At 43.0% G+C, this 19,940-nt stretch overlaps 1 protein-coding gene across 1 annotated transcript in view; it reads right to left on the reverse strand.

The window, feature by feature from the left end:
• Nucleotides 1-2,248: 2,248 nt before the first annotated feature.
• LOC138303642 (claudin-10-like) overlaps nt 2,249-19,940 on the reverse strand; it is a 37,620-nt gene continuing 19,928 nt past the window's right edge. The window contains exons 2-5 of the mRNA XM_069242938.1: nt 14,846-15,007; nt 11,347-11,428; nt 8,880-8,987; nt 2,249-4,862 (exon numbers count right to left, since the gene is read on the reverse strand). Coding sequence (XP_069099039.1) covers nt 4,730-4,862; nt 8,880-8,987; nt 11,347-11,428; nt 14,846-15,007 — 485 coding nt within the window. The 3' untranslated portion in view covers nt 2,249-4,729. The remainder of the gene's footprint in view (nt 4,863-8,879; nt 8,988-11,346; nt 11,429-14,845; nt 15,008-19,940) is intronic.

Below are 19,940 nucleotides of genomic sequence, written 5' to 3' on the forward strand. Positions count from 1 at the left end.
TGAAGTATGATGGAAACAAAGATTTCAATAAGATAAAAAAAAACATACACTTTACTTGCTGATGCCCTAATGACAAATATTCGCTGAAACCCAGTTTTCATGCACTATCCTTTGTACTCTATGTAGTTTTATCAGTAAAATGAAAAGTGTGCTGTCTGTAAATGAGTGTGCTACCACACCATGTTTTAGTAATATATTTGTGAAAGTGTGCTCTAAAGTGCACCACAAGTTACATACTAACTACGCCCTTACCACTCTCTTGATGGGCGTGGCTCATTTGTGATACTTGTGTATTGTCTAGTGCTTGGATTTTTCAGAATCCCCTTGTGTTCTGCGATGTAACTTTGATGGCAGCACCCCCAGACCGAAAATTGTTCCAACAACACTTGCAGACACCCTGGTCTGTGGAAGTATTGACACTTGTGGGTTTTCCTGCTTGGAGCGTCAGATAACCAGTAAAACTGCTCAATGAGCCCCCTTTTTGCTGCAGATTTCCCTCCATTCCCACCAGTTTCTCCCATATAGATTTCTCGAGGTTCTTCCTGGTATACTCTGCATGGGAACCATTCTGGGATTTTAATTATGGTATGCAACTTGTAATGCCGAACCAGGTGCAAAAAAACAAGTTTTCCCCAATACTGCCCACTCATAGCAAGGTCCTCTGTTGGGGGGAATGTGTTATTAAGAATACTTTTATGAAGTATTGTCACTACCTTGTTTCTTGGCGTATCTTCCTTCCTGTAATGACAGCATTACCTTGTTTCTTGGTGCATCTTCCTTTCTGTAATGGCAGCGCTACCTTGTTTCTTGGTGCATCTTCCTTTCTGTAATAAGGGCGATAACCTTTTTCTTGGTGCGTCTTCTTTTACACAATGACAGCGCTACCTTGTTTCTTGGTGCGTCTTCTTTTCTGTAATGACAGCACTACCTTGTTTCTTGGTGTGTCTTCTTTTCTGTAATGACAGCGCTACTTTGCTTCCTGACACTCTTCCTCTCTGTAGTGAGAGCACTACTTTGTTTCTTGGAACATCTTCTTTTCCATAATGACAGTGCTACCTTGTTTCATGGTGCTTCTTCTTTTCCGTAATGACAGTAGTACGTTGCTTCCTAACACTTCTTACTCTCTAGTACAAAGCTACCATGCTTAGTGAATTTTTCTGCTCTTCATGATGCAGAACCACCTTGCTTATGGGCACTTCGTCCCCCTACAGAATGACAGCGGTGATCATGTAAACTCTGTTTCTGATGCTGTGCCTGTCTCCAAGGCTTCTCTCAGGTCCATGGTTGGTCGTAACGTATCCCTGACAGCAGCAGCAATGATCCAATCACATAATGTCACAGGTTTAGCGCATGCACTTTGCTATTTATTGTGGCAAACAGGTTGAATCACAAGATTTTTAATGTTGGGAGACACATGTAATCACATCTGTGCACTAATGTAGCAATGGTTAAGCAAAGTTACAACACATAGAGATTCCCCACCCTTCAATAGAGATTTGTGGGAAACACTAGACCTGATTTATGGCTGGTAGACTTTACTCTGTCCATCAGGGAGGCAGAGGACCTTACATAAGCCTCCCAGACGGACTGAAGGCCTCCATTTTAAGGATCATTGTCCACCAAGCTGGGATCTCTGTACATTCAGATGAATGGCCATCACAGCAGTTTCTCTGAAGGTCAAAAAGATTGTTGCGTGGCTGTCACCATCCACCAAACTTTTTGTTTTTCAAAAATCAAAATCCTAAAATGAAAGTTTCATTTTGAAAAACAAATAATGTCACCCACAGCCAGAGAATTAAGTTCTTCTGTGTGTGGGTGTCATTGTTTTATGTTTTTTTGGTTTGTCACCACCAGATTTGCCCTGGCACTTATGAAAAGTAAAAAAGCGAGTCGGCCCTAAATTGGATGGATGGTGTGATCCCTTTACTTGGATGGCCAGCATTCTATCAGATCCTTGGAGAAACATTTCTATCAATAAGAGCCGATGGGGCAGCACCAATGGAAACCTGAAGGTCCGCCTGACCGTCATTAAAACTGGTCGTCTGGCAAACTCTACATCATGTCCTGGATTGCCTCTTGTTGTTCCCAAACAATTGCTGATCCTGGTGCAGGACCCTAGAAGATGCCTCTTGAAGTCATTTGTCATGCTTGGTTCATAGGCTGAAGAGCTGTCCCCTCGGGTTACGAAGACATCACAGGCCAAACACCTGAGCTGTCTGTCAAATTTAAGACATGTTAAAGCCTCAGGTAAGAAACAACAAAACTATATTTTATTTTAAACACATTGTTGAATTTGGGCAATACACATCAGAGCTGCAACTTAGATTACATACGTATTTAGGCCAGGGTTTGCTTAGAAGACTAGTCTCCAAGGTTGCATTTCTCTCCCATGCCAAAGCACAGTGAACGGAGCCTTTAGGTTACACAATCTTACATGCTCAGGCACGATACAGCAGAGATCAGAGATTCCAATCAGGTTACAAAGCTTTCACATCCTGAAGTCTCAGACAGCAGAGTTATTCCTAGGGTCACTCAGATTTAAGAATCTAACCCCGGACCTATCCATTAACAGTAGAGCTCATAGGGTATCTTCATCTTAGATGTCCAGACAAGAATCAGCAGAGATTCTAATCAGGTTACAAAGCTTTCACATCCTGAAGTCTCAGACAGCAGAGCTATCCCTTGGGTAACACAAATTTAAGAGTCTAACCTTTAGACATCAGATCTTACCACTAACAGGACAGCCCTCAGGCTATATGAATCTTACATACTCAGACAAGAGTCAGCACAGCTTCCCCTCAGTTTATAGAAATTTCACATCCTCCGGTCTCAGACAGCAGAGCTACCCCTCAGGTTGCACACCTCCCAAAGGCAGCATCACTGACAGCAGAGCTCTAAGGTTCCATTCATTTTACATGGCTGGGCAGAGTAAAACTCTGGCTGGATCAAAAGTGGGTGAAGATAAACACAGAAAAAATTAAACTCTTAGTGTAGGGAAACCCTACAATATTTACCTTTGGTTTCCTTTTAACCTGCATGTTCTGGAGATTATCCTGTCCCTAAAGCCACTGTCAAAAATGTCGGAATTAATTTGAATAGAACTTTACAATAGAAATGAAAATCTCAGCAGTGGTATCACCCTCATCTTAGTGGCTGTAAAAACTGAAACCTTCAATGTCCCTTAATTAAGTCAACAGTCGTAAAAATATTGTAACTTCAACAATTGGGTCGAGACAGATTACTGTAATCCCCTCTGTTTAGGAATAGCCAAATATCTTATGTCTACAATTCCAGTAATTGAGAATCCAGCTGCCACACTGGTTGCTCTTTCCATTCGTTTTATTTCGGCTAACCCTCTCCTTCAGCTCTTCATTGGCTACAAATTGAAAACCGTATTTCTTTTAAGGATCTCTGTCTGATCTACCAATGCCTGATGGTTTAAAATGTCAAATTAGCTTTTATAAGTCATCCTGAAACTTTTTGATTCTCTCAAGCTCAGCTACTCAGCCAACCACCTTGTAAGCAATTCACATTTGGCTTTAAAAGCCTTTTCTACTTTGGCCTTGCGCCTCTGAAATAATCTTCCTCCTGGTTTAAGATGTATCTCTTCATAGTTCCTGTTTTAAAAAAAATCAACTTCCTTGTTCAACAAATGCAACTTTAGAGTCACTGCCTATAATTAGTTAATGGTGTAAAGAGACCTTTTTGGTGCTAGGAGCCCTTTATACCTTTCTGGTAACATTAAGATTAAAATCAGCAGAGTGTTTCAGATTTCAGAAATTCCACATCCTCAGGCATCAAACAGCAGAGCTATCTCTCAGGTTACTCAGATTTTGCAAGCGGTTTACCACCCAGGACAAGTACTAACTTCTACTCCTGAGCAAGACAGTGGTGCTATTCTAGTTTTTGGAAAGGAAAGTGTACACATCCATATTTCATGGAGGTGTTGAGAGACATCTACATGTGGAAAACATAGAAACAAAAATGTAAAAAAAAATGCACTAACATGTGCACTCCAGAAGAATTTCAGTGCATAGTGAGAAAGCAAGGGAATCTATGACCTGCAAAGATTTCCATGAATGACCTAGTTGCTTTTTGTGAATCCCAGAGAAATATGAAATGTACACACATTTTAGCCGTAAATTAACAAGCGTCAATGTTTGATTATAATTTCAAGGATGCTTTGTGAATCAAGACCCCTGAGAGCAGGGAATGGATGAGAGGAATGAAACAGAAGATTTCAACACAAGGAAAAAGCCACCAAGAGGTGAGACAAAGTTATCAGGTCAGTAGAGGTGGCAGGTGAGACAGAGAACAGGGGGTGTAGACAAGAAGGTTAGAAGTGAAAAAATGAGGTGGAGTAAGGCTTACAATAGGTGTAAGAGGTGTTGATAATGTAAATAGAGAGTCAAGTGCAGTAAGGATGAAAAGTGCTAAGAGAAGAAACGGCGAGAGCGGGTAAGGAATAGAACTGGAGAATTAAAGGGAAAGAGAATATAGAAATGTGAAAGAGGTGAGAGTAGTGTAAAACAGAAGGCCAAGAAGAGTTAGAAGTGATGCTAAGTGAGAGACAAGAGGTAATAGTAGAGGCCATCAGCGTCAGAACGTTTTGGTAGCTCCAGCATTTCTCATAAAACGAGGTCAACCTCCTGTCCCTTGTATGTTGGCTTCACCATGATCATGTCTCTGGTCTGTCCATGATAATAGTCTCTGTGGCCAGTTGTGGTAGTCATACATATGCGTTCTTATCGAAGTTCTTTGGAGGGCTCTTTCCTGGGTGGTGATCGGCTCGCCCAAGCCCACCCTGCGCCTTCGTCCGAGAAGACATCACCGAAGCTGCTCCATTGTAGGAATAGCCCATTCTGCAATGAAAGCATTAGATACTTATAAGTTACTATTATTGTAGTTGTAAAAGCAATGGTGTATTTTAGTGGATCCTAAGACATCTTCATCCCTTGTTAATGTATTGGTTTACCACTGATGTATTTAACACTCATTGATATATGAATACACTTTGAGTTTTTTTCTACTATGTTTTTTACCATTGATCCATAGAAAGGCTTGTTTCCGTTGTACAATGTCAGAATGTTCATATAAAATAAATTAACAGATAATAAACAAATGGAATTAATGTACATAGCTGGTGGTTGTCCTAAATACTGTTATGGAAAGGACTCCAGGCACATACATTTAACAAACTTGTCTTTGACCCTTTTTTATATATATTCAAAAGTCCTTCCATAATGTTGTCACTTAATGATATAGATAAAGCCTGATATGTCTTTGATCATTGCACATTTATTGGCAAACTGTTAGGTGTGTTTGACCCCTGTTAACATACCAAGAATTGTGGAGATGTCTTCAATGTCTTATTAATATATAGATTAGCCCCCAATGTCTTTGACCCTTGTTGATGTAGCAATAAACTCTAGGATGTTTTGGGTCCTGTTGCTATATCAATCAATCAATCAATCATTGGATTTGTAAAGCGAGGCTTATCACCCTGGGGAGTATTCAAGCACTCAAAGTTTTCAAGGTGCATCATAGCTAGCACTCAAAGAGCTATGTCTTGAACCTTTTCCTGAAGTTGAGGAGGGTGGGTGAGGTGCAAAGGTGGGAGTGGGAGGATGTTCCAGGTCTTGGCCGCGAGGTAGGAGAAGGAGCACCTTCCACTGCGTCTGTGGTAGACTCTCGGGACATGCCCCAGGATGAGAGTTGTTGAACGGAGCTCTCTGGTTAGCTTGTGGAAGGAGAGTCTGCGGTTGATTAGCTTGGGTCCTATGTTGGGGAGGACTTTGTATGCTTTAGTGAGAGTCTTGAATTTGCACCTCTTGTGCACAGGCAGACAGTGCAGACCTCTGAGGTAGGGGGTGATGTGGGTCCTTCTGGGGAGGTCTAGGACGAGTTGCGCTACTGTGTTCTGGATGGTCTGGAAGCAGTGGAGGAGCTGGGTGGGGAGTCTGACGTGGAGAGCATTTCTGTAGTCTGCTGGTGATGATGGCTTGGATGACTGCCTTTCTGGTTTTGATGGGGATCCATTTGAAGATCTTTCATGGCATGTGGAGGTTGTAGAAGCTGAAGGAGGCCACTGAGTTTATCTGCTGCTTGAAGGTGAGTTTGCTGTCAATGATGTCAAGGTTGTGGGTGTGGTCAGTTGGGGTCAGGGTTGTCAAAGCGTGGAGGGCCACTAGGAGTCGTGCCAAGGGGAGGGGTTGTTTCAGAAGATGATAACCTCTGTCTTATCAGTATTAAGCAGTTGGATTTCATCTATTCTGCGACATGTGTCATAGCATTGCTGAAGTTGTCTCTGAGGGTGGCGTGGTCTTCGGAAAGGGAGAGTATTAGTTGGGTGTTGTCAGTGTAAGAGATGATGTTGAGTCCATGTGAACGAACAATCTCTGCCAACGGAGTCAGCTAAACCTCAAAAAGGGTGGGCTGAGAGATGATCCCTGGGGGACACCGCATTGCTCTTGCGTTCTGAGAAGAAGGTTGGGAGGCGGATCCTCTGAGAGTGGCCTCTGATGAAGGTGTGGATCCATTTGAGGGCATTGATTGGATCCCAATGTGTAGGAGTCTGGAGGTGAGGGTGAAGTGGGAGATGGTGTCGAACAAGGCGTAGAGGTCTGTGAGGATCAGGGCCTCTTTCTCTCAGTAGTCAAGGAAGGACCAGATGTCATCCATTGCCACGATCAGGGCTGTCTCAGTGCTGTGGTTGGAGCAGAAACCGCCTTGGGAGGAGTCAAGTAGGTTGTGTGTTTCCAGGTGTATGGAAAGCTGCCTGTTGATGGCATTTTCCAGGACCTTGGCTGCGATGGGGAGCAGAGAGATGGGGCAGTAATTTTTGAGTTCGCTGGAGTAGGCGGAGGGTTTCTTTAGGAGCTGCTTGACCTCTACTTGTTTCCATGCTTCGGGGATAGTGGCAGTCCTGATGGATATGTTGAAGATGGGAGAGAGGATGCTGCTGATTTCCTTCTGGCCCAGGTTGAAGATGTAGTGTGGGCATGGGTCGTTGTGTGAGCCGGAGTGGTTTGAAGTCGTGAGTGTGGCTGTTTCTGTGATGGATAGAGGCTTCCAGTCCGTGATGCTGTGGCTGGGGAAGTCCTCAGACAGGATCAGTAGGTGTTCAAATGCGGATGGGTTGGGGTGGAGGTTTCTGTAGATGGCAGTGATTTTGTTGAGGCAGTAGTCGGTTAGTGAGTCGCAGAGTATCTGGGTGGGTTGGATTGTGTTTTCGGTGGCTGCTGGGCAGGAGAACTGTTTGATGATCTTGAAGAGTTTTCCTGGTGACATTTTTTGCTTCTCTGAGGTGGAGATGATATTTGTTCAGTGCATTTTTGAAGGTGGTGCAATCTTCGGGGTTCCTGCTACTACACCACGCATCTTCCAAGCTTTTTGCATTCTCCCTTGTTTGTGCGTAGTTCGGTGGTGAACCACCTAGCAGGCTTGCTGGATCTTCTGGAGGCAGTGCTCCTTGCAGGGTGACATTGTTGGCACTGCTGAGGATCCATTTGGAAAGATTGCCTGCATGTTGTTCGAGGTTACCAGAGAGGATGGGTTTGCAGGACTGGAGGGTGGTGGCCCCTTGGGTATCTGTGACTTTTCCCCATCTGTGGAGAGTGGGCGGTGGGGGTGTGGTGGACAGCACCGGTCCACTGGATATGGTGAAGTGTACCTGGTGGTGGTTGGTCCATGTGAGCTTCGTTTTGTGGGTGAACTTGATTTTTTCACGGGCTGTGAAGATAGGGTACAGGGTTTGGGCCGTAGTGTGTGTGGGGCTGGTGACTAGTTGTTTGAGTCCGATGTTGCTTAGGTTGTCCAGGAGTTACCAATTAGCATGCTGAAATATTCAACCCTTCTTGAAATATCAGTAGGTCCTTGGCGGTCTTTGATCTCTGCTGTTATATAAATAATCCTCAAGATACCATTGACACACAGCGATTTATAGATAATTCCTCACATTTGTTTGAGTCTCTTTAATATATATAAATACTTCCTGATTGTCTACAACCCTTGCTGATATATCACTAGGTTCAGCGATGTCTTCAGCCCCGATTGTAGTAGCCATATGTCTCGGCATGTCTTTAACCATTGTTCATATGTCTATCGGAAAAGTGAATTTAACTCTCCTATCTATCCTTTTTCAAGACCTTTTGTAAAGTGGATCCATCTGTCAATTTGCCCACCTGCATCCCCATCATATGAACTTTGTATATCTATTATTTTAACTTTATACACACCCATCTTTTTCATACTCTCGCACCAATATGCCCATGAGTACATTAATGCATTCATTCACACAGTCATTTGTTCATCTATTATTTCATCCATACATCTACTTATCTACCACATCAATCTCTCATAAAGCCCTTGTTATAGTCAACTGCTTCACTGCACTGTCAAATAAATATCCATCCAACTATAAAAGCACACAACCGCCAGTCCAACGAAAAGACTCCTCAGAGCATAGGCTGTATAACCACAAGGCACCAACCCAAAGGCTACCAATGATAAGAAAACCCAACCAATAACAATAAAGCCAACTAACCCGTAGGCTACTCAACTAATAACTGTCCAATCAATATGCCGCCTATTTATAAACCCTTCAAACAACAGACTTAAAATCTAATAAGCAAACTACGGATAGGCTACTCAAGCACTAGACTACCCAACTGGTGCTTTGCAAAACCAAAAGACGAGCAAATTAATAGGTCAACTAACTAAAAGGTTGCAATAGCAATGTGCAGCCCAACCATTAACATGGCCCCTCGGCACCTTCCAGGCATTCATTTCTCAAGAAGGCATCAGTATCATATTGCAGGTACCAAGGTATGCCGCATCCGTGGCTAGAGCAGTGAAATTGCAGCTGTGACTTTCTTTACCTTGGAAGTGTGGTTTCTTGTGCCATAGAGAAGCAGAACATGGCACCACCGATGATGCACAAGGAGGCACCCGCCCAACCAATGAACAGAGCCGCTCCCAGCTCATACCTGCAAGAAAAGAACTGATGTTACTGATGAACGACATACCACAATCTGAAAAAATAGAATGATCCCTAAACAATTTTAGTAAGAACAATTTGTATTGCTTTGGTTGTAATTGAACAATTAAAATATGATTAATGTCCAGTTTAAAGAGCTTTTTGAATATTTGATGTCATCCATTTATCAAAATATCAAACAAATGATTCCTGCATTATTCAACATAAAATCACAATTATTGTACCAATATGTACAATAGAATTAAACAGGGAAAATGGGCCCATTGGTTTATCTTAATATAAAAACTGTGAGTAATCACAGTTCCCCCTCACATGCTTCCAAATGTTTGGCCAGCACTAGCAAAATAACTGCATGATTGTCCTGTCAATAAAACCCACAATACGTTTTTTTTTTGCACACTGGCATTTTTTAAATAACACTTTGGTCCTAAAAGTCAACTAGTTCTAAGGAAAGCTTTGACTATAGTAATAAAAACTACTGAAATTTAAAAATCCTCCCACTCAATAATCATGCACATCTCTGCTGGATGCAGAAAGTACCCTTGCTCCTTCTCCATGTCAATATTTTATCAGACCAAATCTGAAACCAAATACTAGCCTAATTATGGTATATTTTCAGTCTATGTTTCTCTGTAAGCTAAGGTCTTCATTTGAATACACAAACACAAACATGTTGTCAACTTAATGCCAGGTGAGCTGATGTGTGTCTTCTCTGAATCATCAGTTCAATTCTCCCTAAGTTGAGGCAGCGCAGGGACGTTCCATAAAATGCTAAGTGAAGTCGCCAGAGACCTGATCTGGTTGCCTCTGGGCAGATTGTGTTTGATGGGTGGGCACACGCTCTATGTGTTGCATGAACCGCTTTACTGGCTACTTAGGGATTCACCTCTTCACAGCAGCGGGGATCTTTGGAAATTTGTTAATTACTGACAGAGAGTAAGTCCAACTCAATTCTTGCTTCTAAATTTAGACTGCCTAATCCTAAACCTAATGCTGTTCATCACACTTTAAATCTGATTTTATTCTAATATAAGCAAAATAGTTGGTTGTGTTGCTCCAAAGTGAGCCCTTTACGGTAATTTCACAATCAATGTTGTCTCGTGTACCCTTGTAAAGGGTATAGCTGAGTTTTTATCACATTATTGTTAAAACGCTCAATACCCGTCATTACGGTCAAAGTATTTTGAATAGAGCAGGCCATTGTCGCGCCCAATTAAATGTACTCATGGTTACCAGTTCAAAACATTGATATTTCTTGACTTCTTTCAGGGGCTTCTTGGGTAAGGTCCAAGCGTACTCTGAGCTTCCTCTTCCAGAAGGGACAACCATGGTCTTATCATGACACATGATCATGTAATTGTTGTTTAAGATTTGCAAAGCACAAGGCAATGCCAAGAACATAAGCTTCAAGTATATCAGTATGTTAATAGGTCCATTTGGCCTAAATATCTTTTGACAAAAAAACTGTGTCCTAAATTTCATTTACGAAAATATTGATGTATTTGAGTTAAAATGTAAATTCCACCTTCAATTAAGCAATGTTTTTGTAAACGGCATTCAGGCCACAATATTTTTGTTATCGGTATGCTCACATACACCCATACAGCAGACCTAAATGTGGAAAATTAAAGCAGATGAACACCAGAGGATGCTATATTTCAGCCCTCTCAGCACTTCTGAAGATCTTGGAGATGCAACCAAGCATTCTGAGCTGAAGTGCAATCTCCGAGGACAACGTAGGATGCTTCAGCAAGAGTCAATGAATCAATAATGGATGTGGAGTCTGGTTTAATAAGCCTTAATAGTGAGGAGACATTTCAGAGGTTTATTAACCATGTATAAGTGGATGCCTGTTCCAAGACATTTGTGTGTAGGACATAGTACCAACTTAGAGTTGTGTGGCAACTGGAAATATTCACATTTCACGAGGAAGTGTTTCAACTTTAGGCAAAGTCTTTGTTGGAATTTCCTCCATCACTGGGGTGGAACTATGAAAGAAATTCCACAGGAGGGTACTTCCTAAACCTCAGCAAATGCCCCAGACATTGGAGAATGTCAGCTCACAGCCACCTCTAAATTAGGCCTAAACCTCACATAGATGCTTTAGTGGATCACAGTGGAAAAGCTGGATACCTTATGGGTTCTGTGAGTAAAGGTCAGACAGAAAACAACCAGATACATCTTATTGGTTTTGAAATCTTATGCTTTTGGAAGTCAGTCTTTCACAGTAACTGAGACGCACAAGATCCATTGGTCTGCTGACAAACTGACCTGATGCCGACTATGCCCTGACCAACAGAGCATAGGTCCAGGTGGATAAACACAAAATCAAGACAAGTGAGACTTACTTCTGCTCCAGGACAGTGGGGTCGAAGAACTGCGAAGTGATCCTGTGAGCATACAGCGAGACTCCAGACATGGCGCACAGACCTGTGGGTAGAACATGGACAGAGCTGTGAAATCTCAGATGCATCCAAGTACTTTATTGCATGTTTTCAAATTTTTCTCACTTAATGGGGCCTTTTCGTTCCCTGCAAAATTGTATCCTTGAGGATCTATGAGCAGGGGATGACAGGGCAATTGGTACCCAGGAACTTTGCCCAAAAGGCTGTTGCTTCTGGAAGGCCAATAGGACTGGGGCGGAATCAGCCATATAAATGTCTAAGACAGTCGTAGTCTCCCTTGAAAGAGAGCAGTCCAACCTGTCAGACAAATAACTGCACATTTCAAGGGGATTAACAATTATAGTCTTGTTTGCCTGTTTGTGATTCTCAAGAGTGATGCAGCTGACATCCTTAAAGACTGAGCAAGACAACATTCCCAACTATGAGAACTTGGCTTGAAATCAGAGAAGAAGAGTGGTCCCTGGGTGAGAAGGTGTACACCTTCAACGTAGGGTTCTGTTTTTCATTCGGGGCTAAAATCCCTCTCAAAAGTACTGGGGGGAAGGACATGGATGAAATGTAAAAACATGTGAACTGTATGAATCTTGTACTTAAATGATGGCCAAACTTCCGGCACGGGGCAGATATAGAATCATCGCTATTAGAGATGAGCAAATATTATCTTCAAAGGGTGAATATGGCAAAAGCCCCCTTGATCAATGTTTCAACATCCCATTGATGCTGCAGTGGAAAGTCCACATACACTTCATGGGCCAGTCCTCGTGGTATGTCACTCTGCTCGTTCCTGAACATAACAAGCATTTGCAATGCAATAGGCCTCGTGTATTTCGAACTAGTTAATTGTCATCTTTTGACAACAGCTCCCACGAGCAAAAACAAAAGAAAATATGAGTGGCAGCTGAGAAAAGACGTCTTGGCAACATAAAGGAAAGCTAGATTTAAAAAATAAAACTTGCAATTTTGTTTGTGCTGCTGCGCACGTTTTTGCCAGTCACACGTCCTCTGTTTGCAGGGCACTAGAAGATAAAAAGAACAAGTAGTACCTCGATCACGTTGGAAGCAGCGGATGGGCACTAATTAGAATGAATTATTAAGTGCTTCATCCCTGCTCCACACAGAGGACCGAAAATGATGCCAGGCGGGCCTTGATGAATTACGAGGCTGTAAAGAAGAGGGTCACGTAAACCAACAAAAGGTGAGCGACAGGCAGGCCTCAAGCCCTTTACTGAACACAACAGAGTCTCACAAGCGAGATGCATGCGCTAGACATGCACCCGCAGGCTCGACTCTAAAAACTTGCTCAAGAGGTTTGTGAGAGCAACACTCATTCTCATTGGGTGCCCAGTCGCTAATCAGAATGGCTAGAACAGAGCAGTCAGTAAGAACTGGTCCAAGGGTGCCGAATCAGTTAATCTTGAACACTAGGTTGTTTCACGCATTACAATAGGTTGTTTTTCACTCAATCATAAACACCACATGTTCAAGCCCTTCTGATTGGCTGCAGTTAATTAGAATGGATGGGTTACCCCTAAACCTTTATAGACTGCTTCAAAGGCAGTTCAGCAGCATCATTAGACAACCTTTTTTTGTCCAGTGATCCACGGAATAGCAGATATGTCAAGTGATCTGCCACAGTGATTGGCAAATATGAGCATTGGTGTCATGGACGTCAATTCACGAGAACGCCAGGGGTAGCGGAAGTGACATCACAGGCTCTTTGACCACCACTTTCACTCAGAGACAAACTTACACATAGATACAAATTCACACTTACTCACGCCCTCTCACACATAAAGACACTCTCACCCACAAGTATTCACACAACATACACTTAAAAGCATTTTTTACTTACCTCACTTACCATGGAAGGGCATATTCCAGGTAAATGTACTCCATTTTTATTTCACTGATAGGGAACACTATATTATTTACTATTAGTTTAATACAAAATTGACAGAAAAGAGAGTGGACTCCCAACTGAGGTCCATAAGGACGAGCTGCCCCTGTGTTCCTGGCACTGAATTTGACACCTCTGAGGCCAGGGGTCGCAAAGGCAGTGCCAGGGGTAAAAAAAAGGCAAGCCAGAGGTTGCAGCTGGACCCCAAAGGACGTCCAAAAGTAAGGTTATATCTAACCATGAGCAAGCAATCAGCCAAATGCCTCCTGTGCCACTCAGAGCTAAAAGTGTGGATCATTTATTGGAATGCAATTTGCAGGTTATTTAGGACGAAAAACTTCTCGTGGCGTTAGTCAGGCCAAAATAAATATAATCTTTTTCACAAGGAAACTAAAAGGCAACAGAATCATTCAATAACAGGATGGTGTCATCAGCAAATGGGTCCGAAAGTCCCTATGCTTCATCATCGGCTTGGACCTATCCATAAAACCTCACTACACAAAGGAAACACAGTGACTATTGTCTCCCTTGCTCCAGGTCAAACTGCACATCCCCTAGAGCTGTCATACAAGCCTTGGCCTCTCTCCCATCTGTAAGGTGCCAGGTCTGTGCTCAAGAGTCCCTGCTTGACTCTTGCAGCGCATCCTCCACACTGCTGTATGCCACATCCGAGACTCAAGACATTCAGCCACATTCCACCCCAGGTCTCCACTTGCTGCCGCTTGGAGCCTGCACCCTCCACACTGCTGTACACCACATCCAGAGACTCAAGACATTCAACCACATTCTGCCCCAGATCTCCACTGGCTGCTGCTTGGAGCCTGCACCCTCCACACTGCTGTACACCACATCTAGAGAATCAAGAAATTCAACCACATTCTGTCCCAGGTCTCCACTGGCTGCTGCTTGGAGCCTGCATCCTCCACACTGCTGTACGCCACATCTGGGGACTGAAGACATTCAGCCACATTCTGTCCCAGGTCTCCACTGGCTGCCGCTTGGAGCCTGCACCCTCCACACTGCTGTACACCACATCTAGAGAATCAAGAAATTCAACCACATTCTGTCCCAGGTCTCCACTGGCTGCTGTTTGGAGCCTGTACTTCCTTTCACATCTGCTCATTTCATACAAAAGAATGAAGGCCGCCCACAACCACTTGGGAGAAATGCAGAATACATCAGTGGAGCAATACACCACCAGGACCCAGGATCTTACCGGGCTGGAGATAAAGAATTACAAGAAAGAAACAACTTGAACACTAGTCGTTGCTATCTACGGATCCTGAACATAGAATGATATTGTACCGAATATCCGGCTTGTACCGCTGTTCCTGCAGATCAGACAAGACTGAATGCTGTTAAGTCCTGATACACTGATAGGGCCACACCCCCCCTCATCCATAGGAAGTCCTCATCACAAAGGCCATGCACGTGATCCTAATTCAGACACCTGGTTAAACTGGGCCTCGTGTTGTCACACACTTAATGAGGGCTTATGTGAGTCCTACAGCACTGCTCCAAGGGCGCCCTCTGGATTGTACTCACCACAGAGTATGAACACCACTCCAGAAAAGCAGGTTATCTTCCCCTTTGAGGCATCTGAGCCACCGATCTTTGTGCACTTCATCCCGATGAGGGCGAAAACACACCCGAAGAACCCCAGGCAGACAGCGGCGATCATCAACCCACGGCAGACCTGGATGTACCCTGAGAAGACAGGATACACAAGCAATGTGAGGACGGTGAACCAGCGCCTTGAGACCCTAGCGGGTGACTACCCTCGCTTTACAAGTACACTGATTGGGGTGTGCCATGGACCCGCAGCCAGCCCTTGAGTCTTCTTCAGCGTGGTGCTCATAGACCCAGCCTCTTAAACCTGATTCAGTTCAGTACCCGCTCTACACACACCTACGACTCAGAGTTGTCCCTTTTTGCAGATTTAACAAATACAGACTGAAACATTCCACTTTCTTCTCCTGATGTCTCTTGAAACAGAGAAGCTTGGTCTTGATGTGAGCGTCTCTGCATGCTGTCAATCATGACTGCCAGAACAATAGGTGTGAATGCTGACTGCAAGGAGTAAACAAGCAGTTGCAATGCTATTAGCTCTGGTTTATAAGTGAAAGTGCCTCATCATTCACCTTAATCTTACATGCACTCTCACACTCATCTTTGCACTCATCTTTGCACTCATCATTCTTGCATTCCTTCCCTCAGCCATCCACAATAAAACACAAACACACAGTCAGCAATCATGTGCAAGACAAATTAATGCGAGAAAATGTAATAAAAGTAGAAAAGATGCCACTGCCGAAGTATGGCAGGCATATGATTGGAATAAAAAATAGATTAAAAATTAAACATAGCAAGGGCCAGTCATTTTTGAATGGTATTGTGCATAGAATATCATAGTTTTAAATTAGGAACGTGCATTATGGCTGTCACATTTACAAGCAGTGTCTTGGCCAGCTTGAAACAATAAAACTGTGAGGACAATACAATCCCCAGGGAACCCTGTGGTTTAGGAGCAGTGTCCTGCAGGATGCAGCAACACCATAGATTAAATTACTGCAAAATAGTGTCCTGGTAGCAAAAATAAAAAATAAACAAAGATAAAATAAAAGGGGGTCGATCAAAGAAGAAAGTGCAAAACCAAAGGACTAACCCACAAGTCTTGGCACCTAGGTACAAGCATTTTCATGATGATCAGGCAAAATGCTGTCACTCACGAGTTTACCAGTTGTCCCTTGCTGTGTGCTGTAATGAGTGAAAACAAGATGTAAATGATGCTCAAACAGACAATGGGTGAGGAGGCCTTACTCACATCCCCCGGTGAATGCCTCATTGTGTGTGTATTTTTTATAAATGTATTTCATTATAAGCACCTGATTGACAGCCAAATTGAATATTTGGTAATGAGTGTTGTGAATGGATGTGTGTGTGTGGGTGTGTGTGTGTGCCAGTGTGTATTACACCAGTGGTTCCCAACCTGTGGTCTGCTGTCCCCCAGGGGTCTGTTACACAGTCCCAGGGAGTCTTCAGGCCTGGGCCGGCAAGAAGGCACTTCTCCAGCTGGGACCTCTCACAGCAACACATGTGTGTTTTAATATTTTTAATATTTAATATTTTGGGCATCAAGATAACTCTTGTGATTAATGTACTTGGAGGATAGAGATGAGAGTTTTGACTTATCTAAAGTAGGGCAGATGGTTAATGTGCCTGCTGCAAAGAACGTGTAGCAGGCAAAGAACTGTATTTTAAGCGCATAGTAAAGTGGGTTACTGCTTATGTCACAGAGATTATCTTGTTGCTGTGCAGTCCATAAATTATGATCATAATCTAGCACAGTGAGCTATGAACTGCCATCAAAGAGCTGCATGCAAACTGCATGGCATAAATTAGAAAGTTATATTTTTTTCAAAGGCTTTCATTTTCTTTATGCTGGCTAAAAAGGGTTTATTTGCGTAGAAATAATTTCTTATTATTAAAGTCAACACTAACCACTGTATTATGTTCCAAATCCTGTGTTTGTGCTTCTCCAGGCAAAGCATCCTTACAAAATGCCTACCAGTGTGGATGACATGTGAATCCTACACCTTGTAGTCCCCTGTAAAGTGCTCTGACACCCTACGCTGGTATGAGAGGTGCTATAGACAATGTGACACAGGGGCTATGGAGACATGAAAGTCCCTTATGGTTTTACTTCTTTTCCCCACCACATATCTTTGTGAAAAGGCTTTCTCAGATCTTATGTATGTAAAAAATAAAAAACGAAATTGCCTGGTGGATGTAGAATCTGACTTTGAGGATTCAGCTTTCCTAAATAAAACTAAACATTGAAAAGTTAGTCACCGAGATGCAGCACCGACCTTCTCATAGACATTTTTCCACTTTTGCTTGTTGTTTCAACATAAAATAATTATATCTTTAGTAATTCAAGTATTTGTTTGGTGTGTAGTTGGTTTTGTATTTTTAGAAAATTATTGTTAATGTTTGTGATTTGAATTGTACAAATTGCTTGGGGGTCTCCGTCTTCCAGTAGTGATTCAGTGGGGGTCCTCAGGAGTCAAAAGGTTGGGAACCACTGTATTACACTAATAGGGAATACTATAATATCATGTATTGTGTGTGAGTGTGCATGTGTGCATGTATGCATGTGTGCCCTGTCCGCCCCCTCCCTCCTAAAAAGCGTCTGCCACTGGTTCCATGACAGATATAACAAATGACTTCGGACATAACTTTTTCTAATTACTCAACCAGGCGTATAGACTTGATCATTGGGGTGCCATAATAACCAACACAGGCCTGCTGTATTGCACATAACCCATGCAAAACAAGCCCTCATTTTCTCCAAAAGTGCACAACTTCTACCCAATCGAACCCTGCAGGAAGATAGCTCATTATGTGGGCCCAGTCTGAGCCTCGCTCAGTAAAGTAACTTAAAGTTTGTTTTCTGTCAATGACATAAGGTGAGGGGGCAGCTGCATTGTCAAGCCAGACCTAAGGATAGGAGAGGAGACTTTCAGACCAACTACCCAGCTGCAGATGTTCACCTGTGCTAGTGATTTCTGGTGCTTGTATTGATTTAATGTATATGGCTAATTAGTAGGCTAATACTCTGGGGATTCCAGAGTGCGAGTGCCCATGGAGCAAATAACTAAGGGGGTGATTCTCACCCTGGCGGGCGGCAGAGGCCGCCCGCCAGAGTTCCCCCACCAAAATACCGCTCCGCGGTCGAAAGACCGCTGAGGGTATTTTGGGATTTGCCCTGGGCTGGCGGGCGACCGCCAAAAGGCCGCCTGCCAGCCCAGGGCAAATCATCCTTCCCACGAGGACGCCGGCTCAGAATTGAGCCGGCGGAGTGGGAAGGTGCGACGGGTGCAGTGGCACCCGTCGCGTATTTCAGTGTCTGCATAGCAGACACTGAAATACAAAGTGGGGCCCTCTTACGGGGGCCCCTGCAGTGCCCATGCCATTGGCATGGGCACTGCAGGGGCCCCCAGGGGCCCCGCGGCACCCCCTACCGCCATCCTGTTCGATGGCGGTAGGGGGTGTCAGAATCCCCATGGCGGCGGAGCGCGCTCCGCCGCCATGGAGGATTCACAAGGGCAGCGGAAAACCGGCGGGAGACCGCCGGTTTTCCGCATCTGACCGCGGCCGAACCGCCGCGGTCAGAATGCCCTGCGGGGCACCGCCGGCCTGTCGGCGGTGCTCCCGCCGACCCTGGCCCCGGCAGTCTCTGACCGCCGGGGTCAGAATGACCCCCTAAATGTTGAAAGATGCTAGCTGCAAATTAATTCCTTCACTGGCCAAATATTACATACAGATAAGCAAATTTAACACTGAAGCCTGAAAAATAAAATACCAAAGTATAAATTAGTGAATGAAATCACACGTAAAGCAGCGTTAAATGAACACCAAATACTGTAAAAAAGAAAACCCAATAAAGAATAACACTTCATTTTGTAGCAGAAGAAAACACCATACAGCACATAGTAACAAATAACAAAACAGAGTACAACAAAACAGACCAAATCATAACACGACAAACACCCCACAACATACCCCGATAGTACATAAAAACACATAACATAACAAACCACAAAATACCATAGCAAACCATAGCAAAATAAAACAGAATAAAACAAACCATATCATTAGAACACAATAAAAAAGTACAATATTTCAGTGCAGAAAAATAGAACTAATCAGAAACCAGAACATAAAAAACTCATCTTAACACACCCCATTACAATATAACATCCTAACCAATGCTGTAACATAACATAGTAAAACACAGTATAAATGAATAAACAAAATCCAACATGAAATAACAGCATAAAATAACAACGACTACAAAGCATAACACATCATAATATGATCGCCCCGAGACTTTCAAGCCAGTGGCTGAATCAACTGTCATATTCATTTTGGGGATTTCGTGGGGTTTCGTCGCGAGGTGCCGGGGTCGGTGGCAGGATGGGGAATGCTTTTCCTATGGAAACTAGGTCCTAACTATGACTGCCTGCTGCCGACCGTCAGTAAGTAATTATTTTATGTTTAATATGTATATAGTCACTTCATAGTTTTCATATCAGTTATTTGAATAGATACTTATGGGTCTCTGTTTTATCTATCTATCTATCACAATATGTAAATAGTATTATAACTATTTTTCTACAGGTGCTTCTCTATTTAAATATTGAGGAAAATATAAAATGTAAAAAAATATTAGTTATAAAAATTCACAAAAAAATTATCTTAAAGTACAGCAACACTTCAAAGTGTTACTTTATAAAATACTACTTTAAATATCTATATATTCTCTTCCTTATACATGTATACGCTCTCTATGTAGTTATGTGTCTATATATTTATTATCTTACTCCAACTGTAGAAGAAAAACAAAAACCCTTAACTCTATCCAATGCACTACTCTATGTCTTACCCTTCTCAAAATATATCCTTTGTCTCAACTCTCTAACTCATCCCAAAGCTCAATCTACTACTGTGATCTCCAAAATAAGACTTTCTAGACTCTTTCCTCATCTATCCCTCCTCGGATCACCCCAAACCTCATTTTACTACCATGATCTCCCAAACAACCCTTTCTAAATTCTTCCCTCATGTATCCCTCTTT

This window comes from Pleurodeles waltl, chromosome 7, assembly GCF_031143425.1.
Source record: "Pleurodeles waltl isolate 20211129_DDA chromosome 7, aPleWal1.hap1.20221129, whole genome shotgun sequence".
Taxonomy (NCBI): Eukaryota; Metazoa; Chordata; class Amphibia; order Caudata; family Salamandridae; genus Pleurodeles; species Pleurodeles waltl.